This window comes from Typopeltis vanoorti, chromosome 12, assembly GCF_054136105.1.
Source record: "Typopeltis vanoorti isolate ZY-2024b chromosome 12, IOZ_Tvanoo_1.0, whole genome shotgun sequence".
Taxonomy (NCBI): Eukaryota; Metazoa; Arthropoda; class Arachnida; order Uropygi; family Thelyphonidae; genus Typopeltis; species Typopeltis vanoorti.
Genome location: NC_143560.1, coordinates 30,627,699 through 30,647,730, shown reverse-complemented (window position 1 = coordinate 30,647,730; position 20,032 = coordinate 30,627,699). Strand labels below are relative to the sequence as shown.

General features: G+C 37.3%; 1 protein-coding gene across 1 annotated transcript in view; it reads right to left on the bottom strand.

Annotated features, from left to right (window-relative positions):
- The window catches only part of LOC150100659 (death-associated protein kinase 1-like), a 441,829-nt gene that overhangs the window by 16,841 nt on the left and 404,956 nt on the right, over positions 1-20,032 (bottom strand). The window contains exon 18 of the mRNA XM_090401850.1: positions 6,840-7,012. Coding sequence (XP_090257976.1) covers positions 6,840-7,012 — 173 coding nt within the window. The remainder of the gene's footprint in view (positions 1-6,839; positions 7,013-20,032) is intronic.

Below are 20,032 nucleotides of genomic sequence, written 5' to 3'. Positions count from 1 at the left end.
TCCTGGAGGAGTCAGTTTTAATGCTAGAGAGAGAGATAGGGCAGGTTCAAGGTTTAGAGGTACAGGAGGAGAGTGTGTTTCAAATACCGAGTACTCTGGATGTCAGTAAAGATGTGGGACTGGATGGTATTTCACCACGGACAGTGCCTTTGACCTGGCTTTTCAACGAAAGTCTGGCTACTGGAAAGGTGCCCATGGAATAGAAGGAAGGTAAGATCGTGCCATTGCATAAGGGCGGTAGCAGACTGGAAGTGTCTAATTATAGATCAGTTTGTGTGTCATCAGTAGTTAGTAAGATCTTGGAGAAAGTAGTGAAGGACCATATACAGCATTGGACAGATGAGGGTAATGTTATCTGTGAGAGTCAACATGGATTTGTGAAGGGGCGCTCTTGTTTTAGCAATATGCTAGCCTTTTATGATAAAGTTACAAGAGCATTAGATGAGGGAAAGGCATATACTGCCATTTTCTTAGACTTAGCGAAGATATTTGACAGGGTGCCACATGATAAGCTGATATTTAAGTTGTAGCACATGGGTTTGATGTCAGACTAGTGAACTGGATTCAGGATTGGCTGTCCGATAGGTATCAGAGAGTTGTGTATTGCGGGGCAGTTTCAAGGAAGCAGAGGGTTACAAGTGGGGTACCACACAGCTCAGTGCTGGGACCTATATTGTTTAACCTTTATATCAATGACATTGTCAGTGGATTGCAAGGGGAAGTTCAGTTGTTTGCAGATGATGCAAAGCTGGGAAGGATTATTAGTAATAGTGCAGATGCGGCAGCCCTACAAGAGGATTTGAATAAGCTAGATAGATGGACAAATGAATGGGGGTGTCGGTTTAATGCAGCAAAATGTAAGGTCTTGAGGTTTGGGAAACATCGATGGGACACTGCATACTCTACGGGAGGAGTTATACTGGAGGAAGTAGGGGAGACAAGAGATCTGGGATTGATGATTGATGGAAACCTGAAATTATGGGACATATTGCAAAGGTGGCAAAGGTAACACAGAGGATTGCTGCAATAATGAGAAGGACACTGACCTGCAGAGATAAAACAGTTATCATTCTGTTGTATAAGACCCTGATCAGACCACACTTGGACTATTGTTCTCAGATTTGGTCCCCAGGATTTGAAGGGGATAAATTAACTGTGGAAAGGGTACAAAGGTGGATAACAAAGATGGTTTCAGGACTGTACAATGATAGTTATGAGGATTGGCTGAGGGAATGTGGACTGCAAAGTTTTTGTTGGATAGAAGAAGGAGAGGTGATATGATTGAGACTTTTAAACTGTTGAGAGGTGGTTACATGGTTGACACTGGGAAGTCTTTCGCTTGGTTGAACAGTGGGAAGGAGTGATGACAAGAGGCCATCCCTGGAAGTTACGAAAGGAAACTGTGAGCAAGAGGGTGAGGAGTGGTTTCTTTGCATGGAGCGTGGTTGAACCATGGAATGCAGTGCCTGATAGAGTGGTGAGAGCGAGAACGGTCAATGAGTTCAAGGAGTGGTATGATAGAGTTTGTTTCTTGGGGGGGGGGGGGCCTCCCCTCGATGAGCCTTGATAGACTTTGTGTTTCTTAGGAAGGACCTCCCACGATGAGTCTTTTGACTCCATGGAGGCCTGAATAATAATAATAATAATAATAATAAAATCTCTCAGATATTAATCAGAGAGATTTTATATTATCTTCTTGGAGGCAGCTTCAGTAGGAGCATAAGCGGATCATACTGTCAAATGAAGTTAGAGTTTACAGTTACATTTAGCATTTTTTTTGGATAGTTTTCGATATTGGGGCCACATTATGATGTAAAGAGTTTAATAAAAATATGCAATTAAAACCTAACAAGTTTCGTAAGTGGGTACTGGTCCAGAAAAGTTTTATACCACAAAAGCCTATTAACAATTCATTACACCACCTATTAGATGTTTTGATAACTTCACAACTGTTACATATATTGAAAAACCAGAATAAAAATGGTAAGTTTGTTACTGTATGTGTGATGGAACATTGCTAGTTGTTGTTATCATGTTCTGTAGTATCACACGTGTTATATCCTAGGTCCGTGGCAGTTAAATTTTTGTTGAAAGCAGATCATACTTGATGTAAAATTAAGCCTTGATGTTTATTGCATTGTGTAGGGATCCTAATCATTTGTTGCCAAAGTACTTGATGGCCTGTAGTAGTTGTGTCGAATGCCAGGCCTGATTTATGTTCTGTTCTTTTTTCAATGTCTTTTATGTGTTCAGGCATGGGAATCTCTCCTGACCTTCCTGTCTGGCCTACATAACAAATGCTGCAAGAGCAATGAATCTCATAAATGCCTCATTTTTTCATGAGGTGATCTGAAGGTTTTGGTAGATGTAGGAATCTTGAGATTTTTTGTAAAGGTAAAAAAGCCAATTTTATGTTGTACACACAAAAATAATGCATTTTTGAAATCTTGTTTAAGTAAGGGAGTTGCAGGAGATGTGTTAAGAAATTTTCTGATCATCTTGGATTCATAACCATTGAGTGTGAGGTTCTGTTTCAGGTAGTGCAATTCTTTATTCCTTTTAATTGATGTGCTTGATATATTGTATGCTCTGTCTTGTAAAGTTTTATTTATGCCTATCTTTTGTAATGGATGGCAGTGATGTGAAATGGCATTTAAAAATTTTCCTGTTGTGGTAGATTAGATTTTCTGTATACAGTAAAGGAAAACTTTTTTTCCTCTTCGTTTACTTTGAGAGTGAATTTTATATTGGGATGTAAGCAGAACTTCAAATAATCATCCATTTCCATATGCAAATAGTTTCATTTATTTCTTCTAGTGGATTCCTATTTATGTTCCAGGACATTGGTTTTGTCAATGCTGGTTTGTTCCATTCTTTGCTTTGCTTTGCTCACATGCACTACAGACTTCTCTTTCTTCATATTCTTTCATCCAGTTAATTGCTCCAAATTGGTGGTTTCTAAGTCTATTATAGCTGCCTGCTTTATAATTCCACATAAATTCCTTCTGCCTTGATGCTTCTACATGCCTATTCATTTTCCAAGTCAAGACTACATGGTTGCTCTCACCAAATGGAATCAGGTATATCTAATTCACAATTAAATCCTTTACCACCTTATTTACCTTCCCTGTCAACCAAATGTCCCATTTTACCGATATCAGAAAAAACTTGAGACTGAATTCATCAATGTGCCAAAAACTCATTCCCTTTATTCCTAATGCTCTTGGCAATGTGAATACTATCAATATTCACATAGTTATTATCCTCTGCAGATTCCACTCAGTTCACAATATAGTATATATCTTCTCATTTTTTTAAGCCACAGTGCCCATAGGAAGCCACCCTCAACTCTAGCTTCCTCACTTAACACACTTACTTGCCAGAAAATGACAGTCTCTCCAAATGCCTGCATCCTTCTTTGTTCATATGTAATCATCTCTTGCATACAACCCCCTTTTATCTTCAAATGTACTCCAAGCATCCATATATTCCAGACCTCTCTTTCTACACATTCTCATTATCATCTCATTCATTATCACTACTCTTCTCCTCTTCATTATTACTGTATATGATGCAATATGAGCCCTCCTCTAACATTCCATTCTACAAACCACAGATTATCAAATTTCTATACATTGCACCTCTCACAGTTCCATTCATTCTTCTCTCACTTGCATCCCCGACTCTTTCTCTCACACATTCTTTCCTTCCTCTCATCCTCTATCCCTTGCACTAACACTTTTTTACCCCCCCCCCCACTGTCTTTATCTCCCACTTTTGCACCTTCTTATGTCTCTCTATCCCTTGTACCCAATTCTCTAACTTCCTCCCTTCCTCCTCTCCTTCTCTTGCCTTCTTCTCTCACATTTTCTCTCTCATTCTCTACCTAGCTTCTGTGCATTAATATCTTATGCAGCATGCTAAGAAATTCTCCATATGCTATGTATAACTGTAGTCTTTAAATGGTGGTGGGATGAGAGACACACGTTAGCTCTAGTGACCATAATGAATAGGAGTAAAGTTAAACCAAGTGAGCAAGAGACAAAATAAACTTGTATAATAACAAGACAAATCATATGAAAAAAAAAAAAAAAGAAGCAACCTCAGTAGTGCAAACTTAAAACCGATATTAGTGAAGACACAAAAATCCTCTCTTAATACTAAAAGCATTTTTTTAAAACATCACACTGACCATCTACTTTTATCTTTGCCACCTAGTGATTTTTTATTTAATCCATGTAGCTTTTTCATTTGATCCATATTCTTCATGTTAACTGAAGGAACAGCTAAGAAATAGTTGAATGTGTTATGATAGTCAATTTTCCTTTCATAGCCAGAGTTATTTGTTTAGTCATGATGGTTTCTTTAAATTAACATGAAAAACACAAGGAATATGTAATATCAAAATAGTATTACTTATTGCTTGTGTTTATCGTGTTAATTTAAAGAAAACTCTCATGGCATAAGTATCTGTTAAACAGTAATTAGTGATGATTGGTCAAGCTTCATAAATCATGTTAGCATAAGAAATTAATCCATCACATGCACAATGCAAACACACACACATACACACATTATTGACCAAGCATCATTTTCATGTTAGCATAAGAAATTAACTCATCACATGCACATGCAAGATATTAATTCTACAAAAAAATTACCAAAAATATATTATTTTATTAAGTTTCTATAAACTATGAACTGCATATGAAGACTGAAAAAATTCTGAAATGATACATAGAACTTTAGGAGCTAGGTTAGACCCAGCTTTAGTTGGTGGAACATATTATATTCTGCTTTCCCTTAGTGTTCTGTACAGATACAAGAAGTATTACATCCAGAGGTGAAATTATGTCTGATCTACACTTGATAGATAACAATACTTGTAGAGAAATTTTATTTTCGGCAATAGCCATGAAGTTTCCTTGATAGAAGGTGACTTCTTATGATTCGAAATCATTTAAAGTTTTAAATTAATTTCTTTTGATCCACTGTTATGGTACAAATTCCAGATATTTAGTTTATAACATAGTTTAATGTCCATCAACTCACGGACATTAAACTATTGTAATATTCTGAAACTTAACTGCCAATTCTCATTTGTACACTAATATGTAACATGCCAAAAATTTTGTATATAAAATCTTAGTGATCTATTTCTTAATTTCTCTGACTAAATTTAGCCATAATGACTTGTGAGAATTCATAATGCCAGACCATATAATCATTTGTGAGAAAAACAAAATGCAGTTGTATAAACTTTTATTAATCAGCATGATCAAGTCAAGCATGATCCTCATCCACAATACCTTGGAATAAACCTGAATAAAAGTCTTACCTACAAAAATGATATTTGTAAAGTAAAAAACAAAATAAAAACAAGAAACAACATCATCTCAAGACTAAGTGGAACTAGCTAGGGTTGCAAAGCCGAGGTACTTAGGGTCTCAGGTTTGGCCCTTGTTTACTCTGCTAATGAGTACTACATACCAGTCTGGAAAAGAAGTGCTCACATAAACATTGACTCCCAACTGAACATAACCATGTGCACAATTAGCAGGACCGTTAAGTCCACCCCCTCTGCCACAGCTATCAGTGCTTTCCTACATAGCCCCACCAAACATACGAAGAAAGTAGTCTTCACTAAAAGAACTGGAGAAAATCACAAATAACTCCCTACTGTCTCTACACTCATATAAATCCACTGAGAACCTGAATGAAGTCAAGGCACTCATTCTGGTCCAGCACCTTCATCTCACAACATCTGGAACCAACAATGGACTATGAACTTGTAATAAATGGTTCTCTTGTGAAAGACCTCTGCAGCCACCAGCCTGGCTTCATCCTTCCTAGAAAGTTATGCACAACTATCAACAGAATCAGGGTGAATCTGTGACTGTACCCATATTTTACAGACTTTTAAACATATCATCAGTGACTGCTCTCTCTCTGCCATTGCCATGCCAACCTGCAAGAGATATATGAAGTGTCAAAGGAGGCTCTAGAGTGGCTTTCAACATTGGACACTGAACTATAGCTGAAGAACACTGCCATAATAATTCATTCATTCATTTGTATTAATCAGCATGAGTTTTCACAACATAATTTTCACCTTCTCTCATTTCTATAATTAATTGATGACATCATCCATGAAAAGTCGTTTTCAAGCTGATTCACAATATAAATCAGATTTACATTTCTGTTGATACAAAGTCCAAAACTAAAGAATCTAAATGTTCTATAATGTATATATATGTAATTTTTTTAATGAAACAACGTTAGGCATTATGATACATGGTGACCAAGGATTTGAGTTTAGTCCTTATATATTGAAAAGTTAAAATATGTTCCATGCATAAATGCCAACAACAAGGTAACCACATGACATGAATGATGAGGAGGAAAAGTCTGTTGCTATTTAAAGTGCAGAGAATCATAAGAGATCACCTGCCATCATGGAAACTTCATGGCCATTGCTGAAAATAATTTCTCTACAATTATCGTTATCTATCAAGTGCAAATTAGACATGGTTTCACAGCCATTAAATAGGTCTACTATGTCACCTGACTACTGTCTCATATCTGCATCCAAGAGTCAGAAAGGAAGAAATAGTTTCTTTTTTTTTTTTCCAACTTACAATTCTTAATAACGAACCTATGCTATATAATAACCTGTTTCTCTGTAGATTTAAAGTATCTGCTATATTATAGATTAAAAATTTTATTTCTACAAACATTGGCACTGCAATTTCTCTGTTTTTCTTATTATTCTAAATAATAAACCCACCACTTTCATCAAGAAAAATATTCTTGTTTTTAGGTCTTTTGATATATATTACCTATCAATTTTCATATCTGATGGTCCTCTAACTTTAATTTCAAATGATTCCCCAAAGTCAGCTAAAATAATCATTCCCTCTAGCAATCCACTGCAAAACTTGCTTCCATGACACCACTGATAAAGATCATTCTCTGGATCAGAATATTCTTGTGCTGATCTCCTTAACTGCACCTATTAATAAAAAAATTAAATAATATAAAAAAACAGACATTTTTATACTGCAATTAAGAAAAAAAAAAGCCTAGCATAAGAAAAACTAGTAGATATTAAAAACTGGAAAACGTTTTTAACAATTCCAAGGTTAATAGCAATTCAATTTTCTCTTAACTAAATTGAAGCCAGTTTTTAAACAAACAAAATTAACTTATGTAATTATATTAAGAAAAGTTCAGTAACCAATGCTGCAAAATATAAAACCTTAGGGGTTGATTTTATGCTAGACAAGAAATTATATAGTTATCTTTATCTATATTTTACCTTAGCGTAATCAAACAAAGGTATGAACAAAGCAAACAAATGTGAAGAAATTTTCATAAATTGATTCCTAGATTATTGAAAATTCAATCTCCTCTCAAATAAATTAATAGACATAAATAGATATAAATAAATAAGCAGCAGCAAATATTGTACAAGAAAATATGAAAGGACTGTTGGCAGAAGTGAGAAAGAAAAGTGAGAGAGTACAATATGTTGGTTTGCTACTGGGATATGAGAGTACCAAGTTAAGAAGAAGAGCCATGAAAGCAAATTTTTCAATGCACAGCAGTATAGAAGAAATGGGTGTGAATTTTTGGATGTGCGAATTGAGTTTTTGATGGTAGAAAGGACTTGTATAAGAGGAATGCACTTGAATGTAGAGATATGGCATCAGGGACTGGAAAAATAACTAATTGGGATGAGACCTAATGCTGAGAATCAGGAAAACTAGATCATGGGAGAAAAGGAGAGAATGTAATTGTAGGTTCAGCTATGGTATACAAACATGGTAACAATATGAATGCCACTGAGTATGGTTATGTATCTGGCAAAGGAACAGAAATGTACACTTTGGGTTTGGCCTTTTGAGTGTATCTAGAAAGGGAAAAGAGAAAGTTCTGCAACTATGCCAAGCAAGCTATAGATTTAAGTATGAAAAAAAAAGCTAGGAGGTAATTTGTTATGAAGATACACAAATGCCAGGAGCATCAGTAATAAAGGAGATGAGTTCATTGCTTTAGTAAATTTATAGTGGCCTAAGATTGGTGGTATTACTATTATTGCTTTCATGCATTTCTACCCGGTTAGGGTAGAAATGCATGAAAGCAATAATAGTAAAGATGTCCCATGTAGCAGTGAGTTTGAGGATATCGTGTGAAGTTGAAACAAGCAAGATGAAACATATGGTGGGGTAAATTAAAATGCGAAAAATTATATTCTTGGTTTAATCCTTTATACAAGTTTAAGGTGGTGCTACAGACCTAGCAGGTCAGTTGCTAGAGATGATGAAATGTACTGCCAAATTATTCTGTTGGGTACTATATGAGTAATCATTACAGGTAGAAGAGAAATCCATGATAAGAATGAAGGAGAATTTATCAAGCTGTTGCAACAACTTCCTCAAGAGCATGTGAAAGAAAGAATATGAGGTTAAGGAGTGTTAGATTTGATCGTAGAGTCAAAAGGGAATTCAGTTAAGGAGACTATTTTACCACCAGCTGGTGACAGCAATCACACTATACTGGCCTGGAAAGTTAACTAAATATATGGATGTTTCAGTTAGGAAAGGTTGCATGCTGAACTATAAAGATAGAAAGCATGATACAATCAGAATAATACCATGCTTGGTTGCACTATATCAGCTATTGAATGGGAAGCTTAGAAACAATGATTAAATAATGTGGTATGTGAATGTGCCTCTAGAGTTCAGAGAACATATTGAGAGGAAATGGATGTGCAACCTTATTAAGTAAGAGATCCATAAGGATCTCTTACTTAATAAGAATGAAAAGAAATTGGCTATGCAGGATAAAAGCAACCAAACGAATTTTATCATTATGCTGCAAGTAAAAGAAAGAATGAATGTGGAAGTGTAACTTTACTGAATGCAAACGGTACCTTTGTGTCAAAAGCACGTAATGAGTGCTCACTTCACTAAGATCTATCAATTTGGTGTACGTAACATAGCACACAATGCTATCACTACACTGGATGAAGAGATAAAGATGAATGAGAATGATGTTAAAGAGCTGTTGCATAACCTGAATAAGAATTCGGCAATATGGGATATAGACATGTATACTAGAGGAATAGACTAGGCCATTGATATGTTCGTATAATTTGAGTCTCAGCTCAGGAAAGATCCCATATGAATGGAAAGAATGTATAATAATCCCAGTGCATAAGGGTGGTGCAAAGATTGATGCACCTAATTATTAACCTATCAGACTATGGAGTGACTGTGAAGATTTTAAAGAAGTTGATAAGAATTTGCATACAGAAATAGGTTGATAGACAAGCTATACTTTGCAAGTAAATGCATGGATTTACTAAAGGAAGGTCATGCATGAGCAACTATTCACATTTTATAATAATGTTAAGGCGGAAATGGATAAGAGGAATGAATAAAACATGATACTGTTTTATTCATTCTTATTGGCTTGGATAAGCTTGTGGTTAATGTGGTATTTCCCAGAGATCAATCCTTAGACCACTGTTTTCAATCTATGAATTAATGATATTGGGAAGAGTCTGACAGGAGATGCTCAATTGTTTTCTGATGATTCAAAGATAGGCAGAGCAATCAGAGATGCTACTGATATCTAGCACTTACAGAATCATTTGAATGAGCCAAAACAGTGGGCAATTGATAATAATTGTCTATGCAATGTTGGTAAGTGAAACGTTATGCACTTTGGTGTGGCGAGATTTCCAAGAGCATATTATATTTGTGGGGTTATGGTTCAAAAAACTGATGAATCTAGGGAACTTGGCATTATGGTGGATAGGAATTTAAAGTTCATAGGTCATGTAGCAAAAACTGCAAAATATATATAAAAAAAAATACAATTCAGAGGATAATTGAGTTCTTGAAATTGAAACAAACATTTACGTAAAAGTCATTCTGCCATTTAAAAGGCCTTGATATGACCGCACCTTGGACCACTATGCAGAAATTTGTTCTCCTGGGCTCCGAGATGTTAATAAAAGCTGTGGAAAGAGTTATAAAGATCATGCTAGAATTATACAATGCACATTATGGAGAAAGAGAGAAAGATTGAGATTATATGGACCGCAGGCACTAGAAGACAGAAGAAAGAGGGATGATATGATAGAAGTCTGTAAACTTCTGAGTATCTCAGCTGATGAAATTTTTTGTTATATGAAAGTTGGGGAGAGGACAAGGAGGAATCCATGGAAGGTGGATTTGTGTATGGTAAAAAAAAAAAAAAAAAAAAAAAAGATGAGAGCTAGATTTTTCTCTCACAGAGCAGTGAGTAAGTGGAACAACATGCCTGTTGAAGTTGTCAATGCATCTAGTGTGAATTATTTAAGAGAAGATATGAAAGCTTGTGTGAGTGATATATGGTGTCCCTCTCTCTCTCGACAAATCCTTGAGTTCCTGAAGGTCTCAGATAATAATAATAATTTAAGCCTGTTTTTAAATATAATGAGTAGCATTAACTTTTTTAATTTCATTTTATTAAACAAATGTTCAGTAGACAGCACTGAAAAATATGAAATTTGATTTCATATTTTGAAGTGTTAATGAACTGAATTTTGTATTTGATGAGAAATTATATTCTTGTTTTCATCTATGTTTTACTCAGGAACAAAATGAAGTTGTCACATGAATATAAACATTGCATTGGAGAAACACATGTAACTTAATCATGAATACTGCATAATCCAATTCTCTTTGTAGAGAATGTATAATAGCAAACAATAATTAATACCACTCCCCAGACCAATACAAAAACAGCTTAGTCACAAAGACATGTCCAAACTTTTATTTAGTGAGTCTAATGATAATTTAATGAATTGTTATTTCTGCTAACAAATCTATTAGGCATCACTGCAAAGTATAAAATATCTCATCCTCCCATTACAAAGAAGTCTCAAGGGTCTATCACGGATACAAACCACGAGGTTTGCATCTCCAACAAGGTTTTTCCAAGAGGAAAAACTTTGTTGTCACCTCTGTATGAAACCAACTAACTCACCTTTAGTTGAAAATTCCTTATAAAAATTCTTCACATCAAGTGATTTGAACTCAGATCTTTCCATCCAAAGAGTATCATCCTTAATGATTGAAATTATACAGAGGCTCTCCAGTATAAAAATATTCATTCTTATTTTTATTTATGTTATTCATTTATTATTATTATTATCATCACATCATTATTATTTTGGAATTTTTAATCCATAGCTGATTATAAATTCTTAAAATACTACATAATACAAATTTATGTAAATATGATGAGCTCAAGGCAAGCATTTACTACAAATACTTATAACAAACGTATAACATTTGATACAATCTGTAATACTTCATAACCAAACATAGAACACAACATATACAGCAATAAAAAAGTTCTAAAGTCAAGTTGAGGCCCACAAGATACTTACTGTTTATAGTAACATGTAAATAAGCATTTGCATTTAACAGCAAAGCAATATCTATTATAAACAAACTGTTGTCGCTTAGGCTGTGAAGCCATTCAACCATCAAATGGATGAAGCACTGAGAATTTTGAGTACACATTACAGTTAGTGATATAAAGAGACATTTACCTGCTGTTCTTTTATCTCATCAAAGCAAAATACAAAATCTTCTTCTTCCCCCCCAAAATGTACATTATTAATCTTTCTCATCACAAAATTCATGAGTATAAATATGCCATCATCATCATCATTAAATTCTTGATATGTTCTCTCAAGAGGGCATATAGGATCCATCTAAATATCAAAATGTAAGCAGATAACATAATAATAAAATAATACTATTATTCAGGCCTCCACGGAGTCAAAAGGCTCATGTTCATTCTTAATAAACACAAAGTCTATCAAGACTCATCGAGGGGAGGTCCCCCATCCTAAGAAACACAATCTATCATACCACTCCTTAAACTCATCGACTGTTCTCGCTCTCACCACTCCATCAGGCAATGCATTCCATGGTTCAACCATCTTTCATGCAAAGAAACCACTCCTCACCCTCTTGCTTAGTTTCCTTTCATAACTTCCAGGGATGGCCTCTTGTCATCACTCCTTCCCACTGTTCAACCAAGCGAAATAACTCCCTAGTGTCAACCCTGTAGCCACCTCTCAATAGTTTAAAAGTCTCAATCATATCACCTCTCCTTCTTCTATCCACCAAACTCTGCAGTCCACATTCCTTCAGCCGATCTTCATAACTAACATTGTACAGTTCTGAAACCATCTTTGTTTATCTGCCTTTGTACCCTTTCCACAGTTAATTTATCCCTTTCAAATCCTAGGGACCAAATCTGAGAACAATAGTCTAAGTGTGGTCTGATCAGACCTATACAATGGAATGATAACCCTTTTATCCCTGCAGGTCAGTGTCCTTCTCATTATTGCAGCAATCCTCTGTGTTACCTTCACCACCTTTGCAATATGTCCCCTAAATTTCAGGTTTCTATCAATCATCAACCTCAGATCTCTTGTCTCCCCTACTTCCTCCAGTATAACTCCTCCCACAGAGTATGCAGCATCCTATCGATGTTTCCCAAACCTCAAGACCTTACACTTTGCTGCATTAAACCAACACCCCCATTTATTTGCCCATCTATCTAGCTTATTCAAATCCTCTTGCAGGGCTACCACATCTGCACTATTACTAATAATCTTTCCCAGCTTCGCATCATCCACAAACAACTGAATATCCCCTTGCAATCCACTGACAATGTCATTGATATAAAGGTTAAACAATATAGGTCCCAGTACTGAGCCCTGTGGGACCCCACTTGTAACCCTCCGCCTCCTTGAAACTGCCCCACCATACACAACTCTCTGATACCTATCGAACAGCCTGAATCCAGTTGATCAATCTGACATTCAGACCCATGTGCTGCAACTTAAATATCAGCTTATCATGTGGCACCCTGTCAAATGCCTTCGCTAAGTCTAAGAAAATGGCAGTATATGCCTTTCCCTCATCTAATGCTCTTGTAACTTTATTATAAAAGGCTAGCATATTGCTAAAACAAGAGGCCCCTTCACAAATCCATGTTGACTCTCACAGATAACATTACTCTCATCTGCCTAATGCTGTATACGGTCCCTCACTACTTTCTTCAAGATCTTAACAACTACTGATGACGCACACAAACTGGCCTATAATTAGACACTTCCAGTCTGCTACCACCCTTATGCAATGGCACTATCTTACCTTCCTTCCATTCCATGGGCACCTTTCCCGCAGCTATACTTTCATTGAAAAGCCAGGTCAAAGGTACTGTCAGTTCCCTAGCACATTCTCTCAGAACTCGTGGTGAAATACCATCCAGTCCCAAAGCTTTACTGACATCCAGAGTACTCGGTATTTGAAACACACTCTCCTCCTATACCTCTAAACCTCGAACCTGCCCTATCCCTCTAATATTAAAACTGACTCCTCCAGGATGAAATACTCCAATGTCCTCTGCATCAGTCACTCTATTCCCATTTTTTATTCCACAATATCATTCTTCCACAGTCATTTCTCCTCCTACTGGCCACATAGCTAAAAAATTCCCTAGGATTTTCTTTGGATCTTAGGGCCAATCTCCTCTCTTATTCCAGTTTCGCTTTCCTTACCACACTAGTCACTCTTCTGGCCTGTGTCTTATATTCTTCATGCATCTTATATTCTTCATGCATCTTCTCTTCACCCGTCTCATTATATATCTTTGATAGTCTCTTTTTCGCATGCAATTCCTGTTTAATATTGTTTGTCATCCACCTTACTCCAAATTGTGTCCTCTTCTTCACTCGTGGTATACAACTTACCACTGCTTGTAGGACTTTAGTTTTATTCCAATGAATTCTAATTCTAGTGGATAAGGCATGGCTGGCTAAACCAGACTCATCAGACTCTTGAAGTAAAATATACTCTTGATGTTCGTCTAGACAAATCTGAGCAGAAAGACCCATCTGCCCACAATAACAAAGGCTTCATGAACAGAGATAATTATAGCCTTCATCCTAATCCTCCTCAAGAAGAAGTTTCTAGAATTTCAATACAATATGTTAAAGGGCTATCAGAGAAAATTGCAAGATTTCTTTGCCAGATTAACTTACAAGATTTTTTCCATCCAGTTCATAAACTAAATGCCTTCCTAGCTTCTTCTTTCACTATGCGTTATTCCCGCTTTTTATGCAGGGTCTGTGTGTTACTTAGATGCGACTTCTTGTTAGTACCACTCCCAAATGACCTGTCACCTAGCATGCCACTGGGGGGAATATATTTTTGACTGTGGCAGCATATGTTCATGGGGCTGGTTTGCCTGCTTGCTGGATGAAAAACGCCAAATAAACTGGTGTAAAAAAACCCTACTGCCTGTGCCCAAGACCAGCTAACTTGGCTATGGCTGAGGAAGATCATCAAGTTCCTCACGTCTTCGACAGGAATCAAACCTGGGACATTCCTTCCCCAGGCATATGGTTGCGAAGCGCAAAGCCACTAAGCTAACTACACAGACAAATGCCTTCCTAGCTTCTCTGAAACACAAATATCCTTCTGTTTCTTATTGAGACAGAGGATCAGCTAGCAATTTGGGATTTAGCTAACCAAACTGTATTTTTAGTGGTTAAACCATAATTCAAACTGATGGTAGAACATGATAATTGGGACGTTCCCGAGCATTGTTTTCATAAAAGAACCGGCACGAACAGCAAAAAGTTAGCTAATGGAACAAATCTCAACTCAATATCATATTTGCACCCATCAACATAAGAAGCTTCAATGGAAAAGAAATGGAACTAGCAGAAGAATTGGATAAGTACAAAATCAACATGATAAGTTTTACTAAAACAAAGATGACAAAAGCAGGTGAGATCTTTCTAAGCAAGAAATGCAGGATGTTATATTCGGAGAAAAGAAGGATTAGCTATGGTATTCAACATGAAATATGATGATAATCTTCAAATGGTATTCAATAACAAGTATGGGTGATATGAAAAAATATCAAAATGAGGAACTGGACAATGAGACTTATTTATGTCTAAAGACCTGAATATGCTTCTATTAAGGAAGAATTTTTCGACACAACAAAAAAAAAAGGGAAAGTTAGACCTTCTTGGAGATCTAAACAGCAGAGTAAGAAATGACTACCAGACATATAGAAATGTTTTACCTTGGTCTTGCACTACCTGTGGGATCAGCTAGTCTTGCATAAATTTCAGGTGCAAACTTGACATTTTGTCTGTTTGCTTACTTGGAAAAAATGGAGTAAAACCAGGTTTAAAATTGCTTGGTATCTTTAACATAACTATGCCCAAGTTAAAAATACTTTCTACATCTATATCTCCTCCTGAGATTTTTATTTAATAAGGTTATAACACCTTATGGTAACTTGTTTTGGTAAAATACTTACAAGCTCTGCATTACTAAATCTTGGTATTTGAAGGAAGAAAAGATGGCGGCTCGCATAGTAGTCTCGCATGATGGTTGTTGTTGCGAAGAATGTTTTTTGATTTCAGTGGTGATTAGTGAGTTTTAGATATTGTGAATCTGCTTTGTTTGCGGAATAGAAGGTAAGAATTTGACTTTTGATACAATTTTCTGGCCCTAGCCCGTTCTATTCGCCATTATACCTATCCGAAATATATCTTAATATTTCGTACACAAGAATGGAGAATGTAAACGATATCAAGGATGCCATTCAACAGCTAAACAAAGATATGTCACTTGACATTCTCAAATTCATCCTTAAGAAATTTGATACAGACTATCCTGGTTGCTTGAATCTCTTCACTCAAGTAAATGACACTGAAGATGATGAATTGGACATAGAAGAGGACATTACACCTGTTCTACCTACAAAGATTCCCCGACAGTTCGATTGTTCTCATGAGGAACAATCTAATAAAAGACGAAGAACATCGGGAGGTGAATTGGAAGATAATGTAACAACTCAACAAAATCAGATCTCCCAAGACAGAAAAGAAAAGGTCCCTCCAGTTATCCTTCGAGATAAAGACAAATGGACCTCAGTCTCAAGATCCCTAGGAGAACATAATATCAATTTTTCCTGGGCAAGAAATACTGAAGAGGGTGTAAAGATCCACCCTACCACTGTCACTGATTATCGCTTGATGACGAAAATGTTTGACAACTCAAAACTGCCCTTCCACACCTTTGCGCTAGCAAGCGAGAAGAACTTAAAGGTAGTTCTAAGAGGAGTGGCTGAAGGCATCACAACTGATGAGATCACAGCTGACCTCATCAATCAAGGACTGACTCCAACCAAAGTCAGTAGAATGTTGAGGTCAGATAAAACACCAATGCCACTGGTGTTGGTCGAAATCTCCAACACACAAAAAAGCATCTATGAAGTAACGGACATCTGTAAGCTTAAAATCACAACCAAACCTCTAAGGAAGAAGGCATCGGCAGGGCAGTGCCACAGATGCCAGAGTTTCGGGCATGCCCAAAAACTGTGCAGAGCTGCATATAGATGCCTAAAATGCGGTGAGGGTCATCAAACCAACTCCTGCACCAAACCCAGGTCGACACCTGCCTGTTGTGCCAACTGTAGAGGACCACACCCCCTCTAATTACAAGGGTTGCCTTTTCCATCCAAAAAACCGTGGATCATTAAGAAGTAACCACGCTCCTCCAAGAAATGACACAATGCACGTCCAAGCAGTTCGCCCTCCAGATCATATTACCTCACATTCGACAACACAGGAAGGCACTCGACCTTCAACCATGTCCAAATCATATGCGGAAGTGTTAAGAACCCAGACTTCATCACAAGAGCGAACAAGCTCTAATCTCACATCAGCTTTAACCTCGTCACTTGCAACAATGCTGCATGAATTCAGCAAAGCAAGCACCTCACCATCCTCCAGAAAAAGATTCTACCTAGAAACCCAATCCATATTAACAGCTCTCTATAATGTTTAAAAAATTTAAACCAAATTCTCTCATGATAACAGCATGGAATGCCAATGGCTTAACAAACAAAATTCTCGAGCTGCAAGAATTTGCAAAAAGATACAATCCAGACATAATCTTGATCAGTGAATCCCACCTCAGACCATCAAACAATCCAAAACTAAGAGGTAATATTTTATACAGGACAGACAGACTTAACTCTAGTGGAGGCGGAACAGCTATTTTTATCAAAAATTATTTAAGCCACAATTCGCTGACCAACCCCCAAACTCTAAACCTTGAGGTGACGGGTGTGGAGGTGCACACAAATAACGCTGGCAAACTCAAAATCTACGCAGCATACAATCTTCCCAGTATTCCACTATTGACAGCAGACTTAGACTCCATCCTCGGCTCCACGGATTCCATAATTATAGCTGGAGACCTTAACTCCAAACATACGGCCTGGTTCAGTTGGTCAATCAACACCAAAGGCCGTACCTTATACAACTACACATTACTCAACTCATCAATAGTAGCTGGACCCACTGAGCCCACCCACTACAGCCCATCAGGAAGTTCTGATGTATTAGACATAGTTATCCTCAGAAACATCAAATATCAATACCAGCTGGAGACAGTAGAAGAGCTTAACTCAGATCATAATCCCATCCTACTCAGGTTAGGACTTCAAGACCAACTCTCTCCCCATCATTCTTTCATACCATGGGACAAGCTCTCTAAGGTTCTTCCAATCCACATCGGTCCTCCCCCTGTCATTCGTAAAAAAGAAGAAATAGATCAAGCTGTAAACAATTTAACTAGGCAAATCAACACAGCAATAGCATCAGTCACTCAAACCACTGTCTTCCATGCTTCTATGATCCCAGAAGAGATAATAGACCTGATTAGAGCCAAAAACAAGGCCAGAAAGCGATATCACAACACCAGAGCCCCGCAGGACAAAGCAACCTTAAACACTTTGAACAGACAGGTTCGAGAAGCCCTCCAGGTCCACAGGAACTCCAAATGGGAAACCAAACTGAAAGAAATCAACCCAGAAGATAACTCCATGTGGAAGTTTGTAAAATCTCTTCGTACCAAAAGACAACCACTTCCCCCTTTAAAGACCAATCTTGGAGTTGCACACACAGATGAAGAAAAAGCAGAAGCCCTAATTGACAATCTGGAAAATCAATGCAGCCCATCTTATGCAAACTTAAATATCAATCTCATTTACAAAGTTCATCGTAAAGTTAGAAATGCACTAAGTCAGCCTAAGGATGATTCAGAAACCATCACCCCCACATCTCCAACAGAAATAATAAATATCATTTCCCATCTGAAGAATAAAAAGGCCCCCGGCCCTGACGGCATTACCAATAGAACAATAAAGCTATTCCCACGGAAAGCCATAATTCATCTAGTTAATATTACCAATTCCATTTTAGGATTCCAATACTTTCCCTCTGATTGGAAAATCGCAGACATTATACCTCTGAAAAAACCTGGTAATAACCCACAACTTCCCCAAAGCTACAGGCCCATTAGTCTTCTTTCCTGTCTTGGCAAAGTAACAGAAAAGGTCATCCTATCAAGACTACAATCAGCAGTGGACCAACAGAAAATAATCCCAAATGAGCAATTTGGGTTTCGCAAGGCTCACAACACGGTGCAACAAATTCACTGACTAACAGAACATATCATGGCTTTAACTGGCACCTTCATACTGCTGCTGTATTTTTGGATGTTGCCAAGGCCTTTGATAATTTCTGGCATCAAGGCCTTATCTTCAAACTAATTGAAAACAATATCCCAATTAAACTAGTGAAACTCATATATTCATATATCAATGAAAGATGCATGCAAGTAAAACTCAACGGAATTGTTTCTTCAAGGCGCAAAATCCTGGCGGGAGTATCTCAAGGTTCTCTTCTGGCCCCAATACTTTTCACAACTTACATGGCAGATATTCCTCTCAACCCAAAAACTACTACGGCTCTTTATGCCGACGACACCGCTATTCTAGCTAGATCGCTCAGCCCTCGCCTAGCAATCACTAGACTCCAAGGAAGTATCAATGAGCTAGCAAACTGGTTCACCAACTGGAGAATTCGAGTAAATCCCCTCAAAAGCTCAGCCACGATGTTTTCAAGAAGAAAGATCTGCAACAAAGAAGACATCCTGCTCTCTGGTCAAAAGATCCCATGGCATTCAGAGACCAAATATCTTGGGGTATTGATGGATAAGAAACTCCTTTTCAACAAACACATCAATCTCGTTTGCTCCAAATCTTCCAAAGTCATAGCTCAGCTCTACCCATTGATCAACCGCAAGAGCAAATTGAACCTACATAATAAATTGCTTCTTTACCGGATTGTAATATGTCCAGTCATTACCTACGCCTCACCAGCATGGAGTCACACTTCAGGATCAAACATTTCAAAATTGCAGAGAATCCAAAACAAATGCCTTAGGATGATCCTGGATGCACCGTGGTTCATCAGAAATTCACAAATTCACCGAGAAACCGGCACTCCATACATCTCCTCTCTTCTTCGTGATCTTGCAGAAAAATTCATCATGAAGTCAAGTTCACATTCAAACCCACTAATCGTGCAAGCTGTCAATTACAACTAGACTGATTACTACAAACACAAAAGACCGAAGGCTATTCTTCTCTCAATTGATCATAGCTAACACTACTGCCCTCAGAGGGCGAGCTTAATTGCTCACAAATCTCCCATTCCAAAATAACTCTCATTACAGATAAAGGGGAATATGAAAAGCACTTGTGCTTCACCCATCCTGTCAGTAACGTCAATAGTCAAAATCTTGGTATTTCTAGCCTGGCTCCAACTGATGAGACCTTTTTTCAGTGACCCTGAGAGAAAGCTCCATGTTCCAGTCCTTCTTCAAACCTGTTCCAGCAGATTCCAGCAACAGTTTAGGAGAACCGAAAAGAGAGCTCCGATTGAAGTCCTGCCTTGGTAAGATTCCTTTGTTCTTTTTGTGGTTTTTTTTAGGCCTATACACGGCATTCCGCTATTTTATAAGAATAGACTATCCTTGGAAAGTCTTCTTCCTTTCTTTCGTTAAATGGCTGAGTT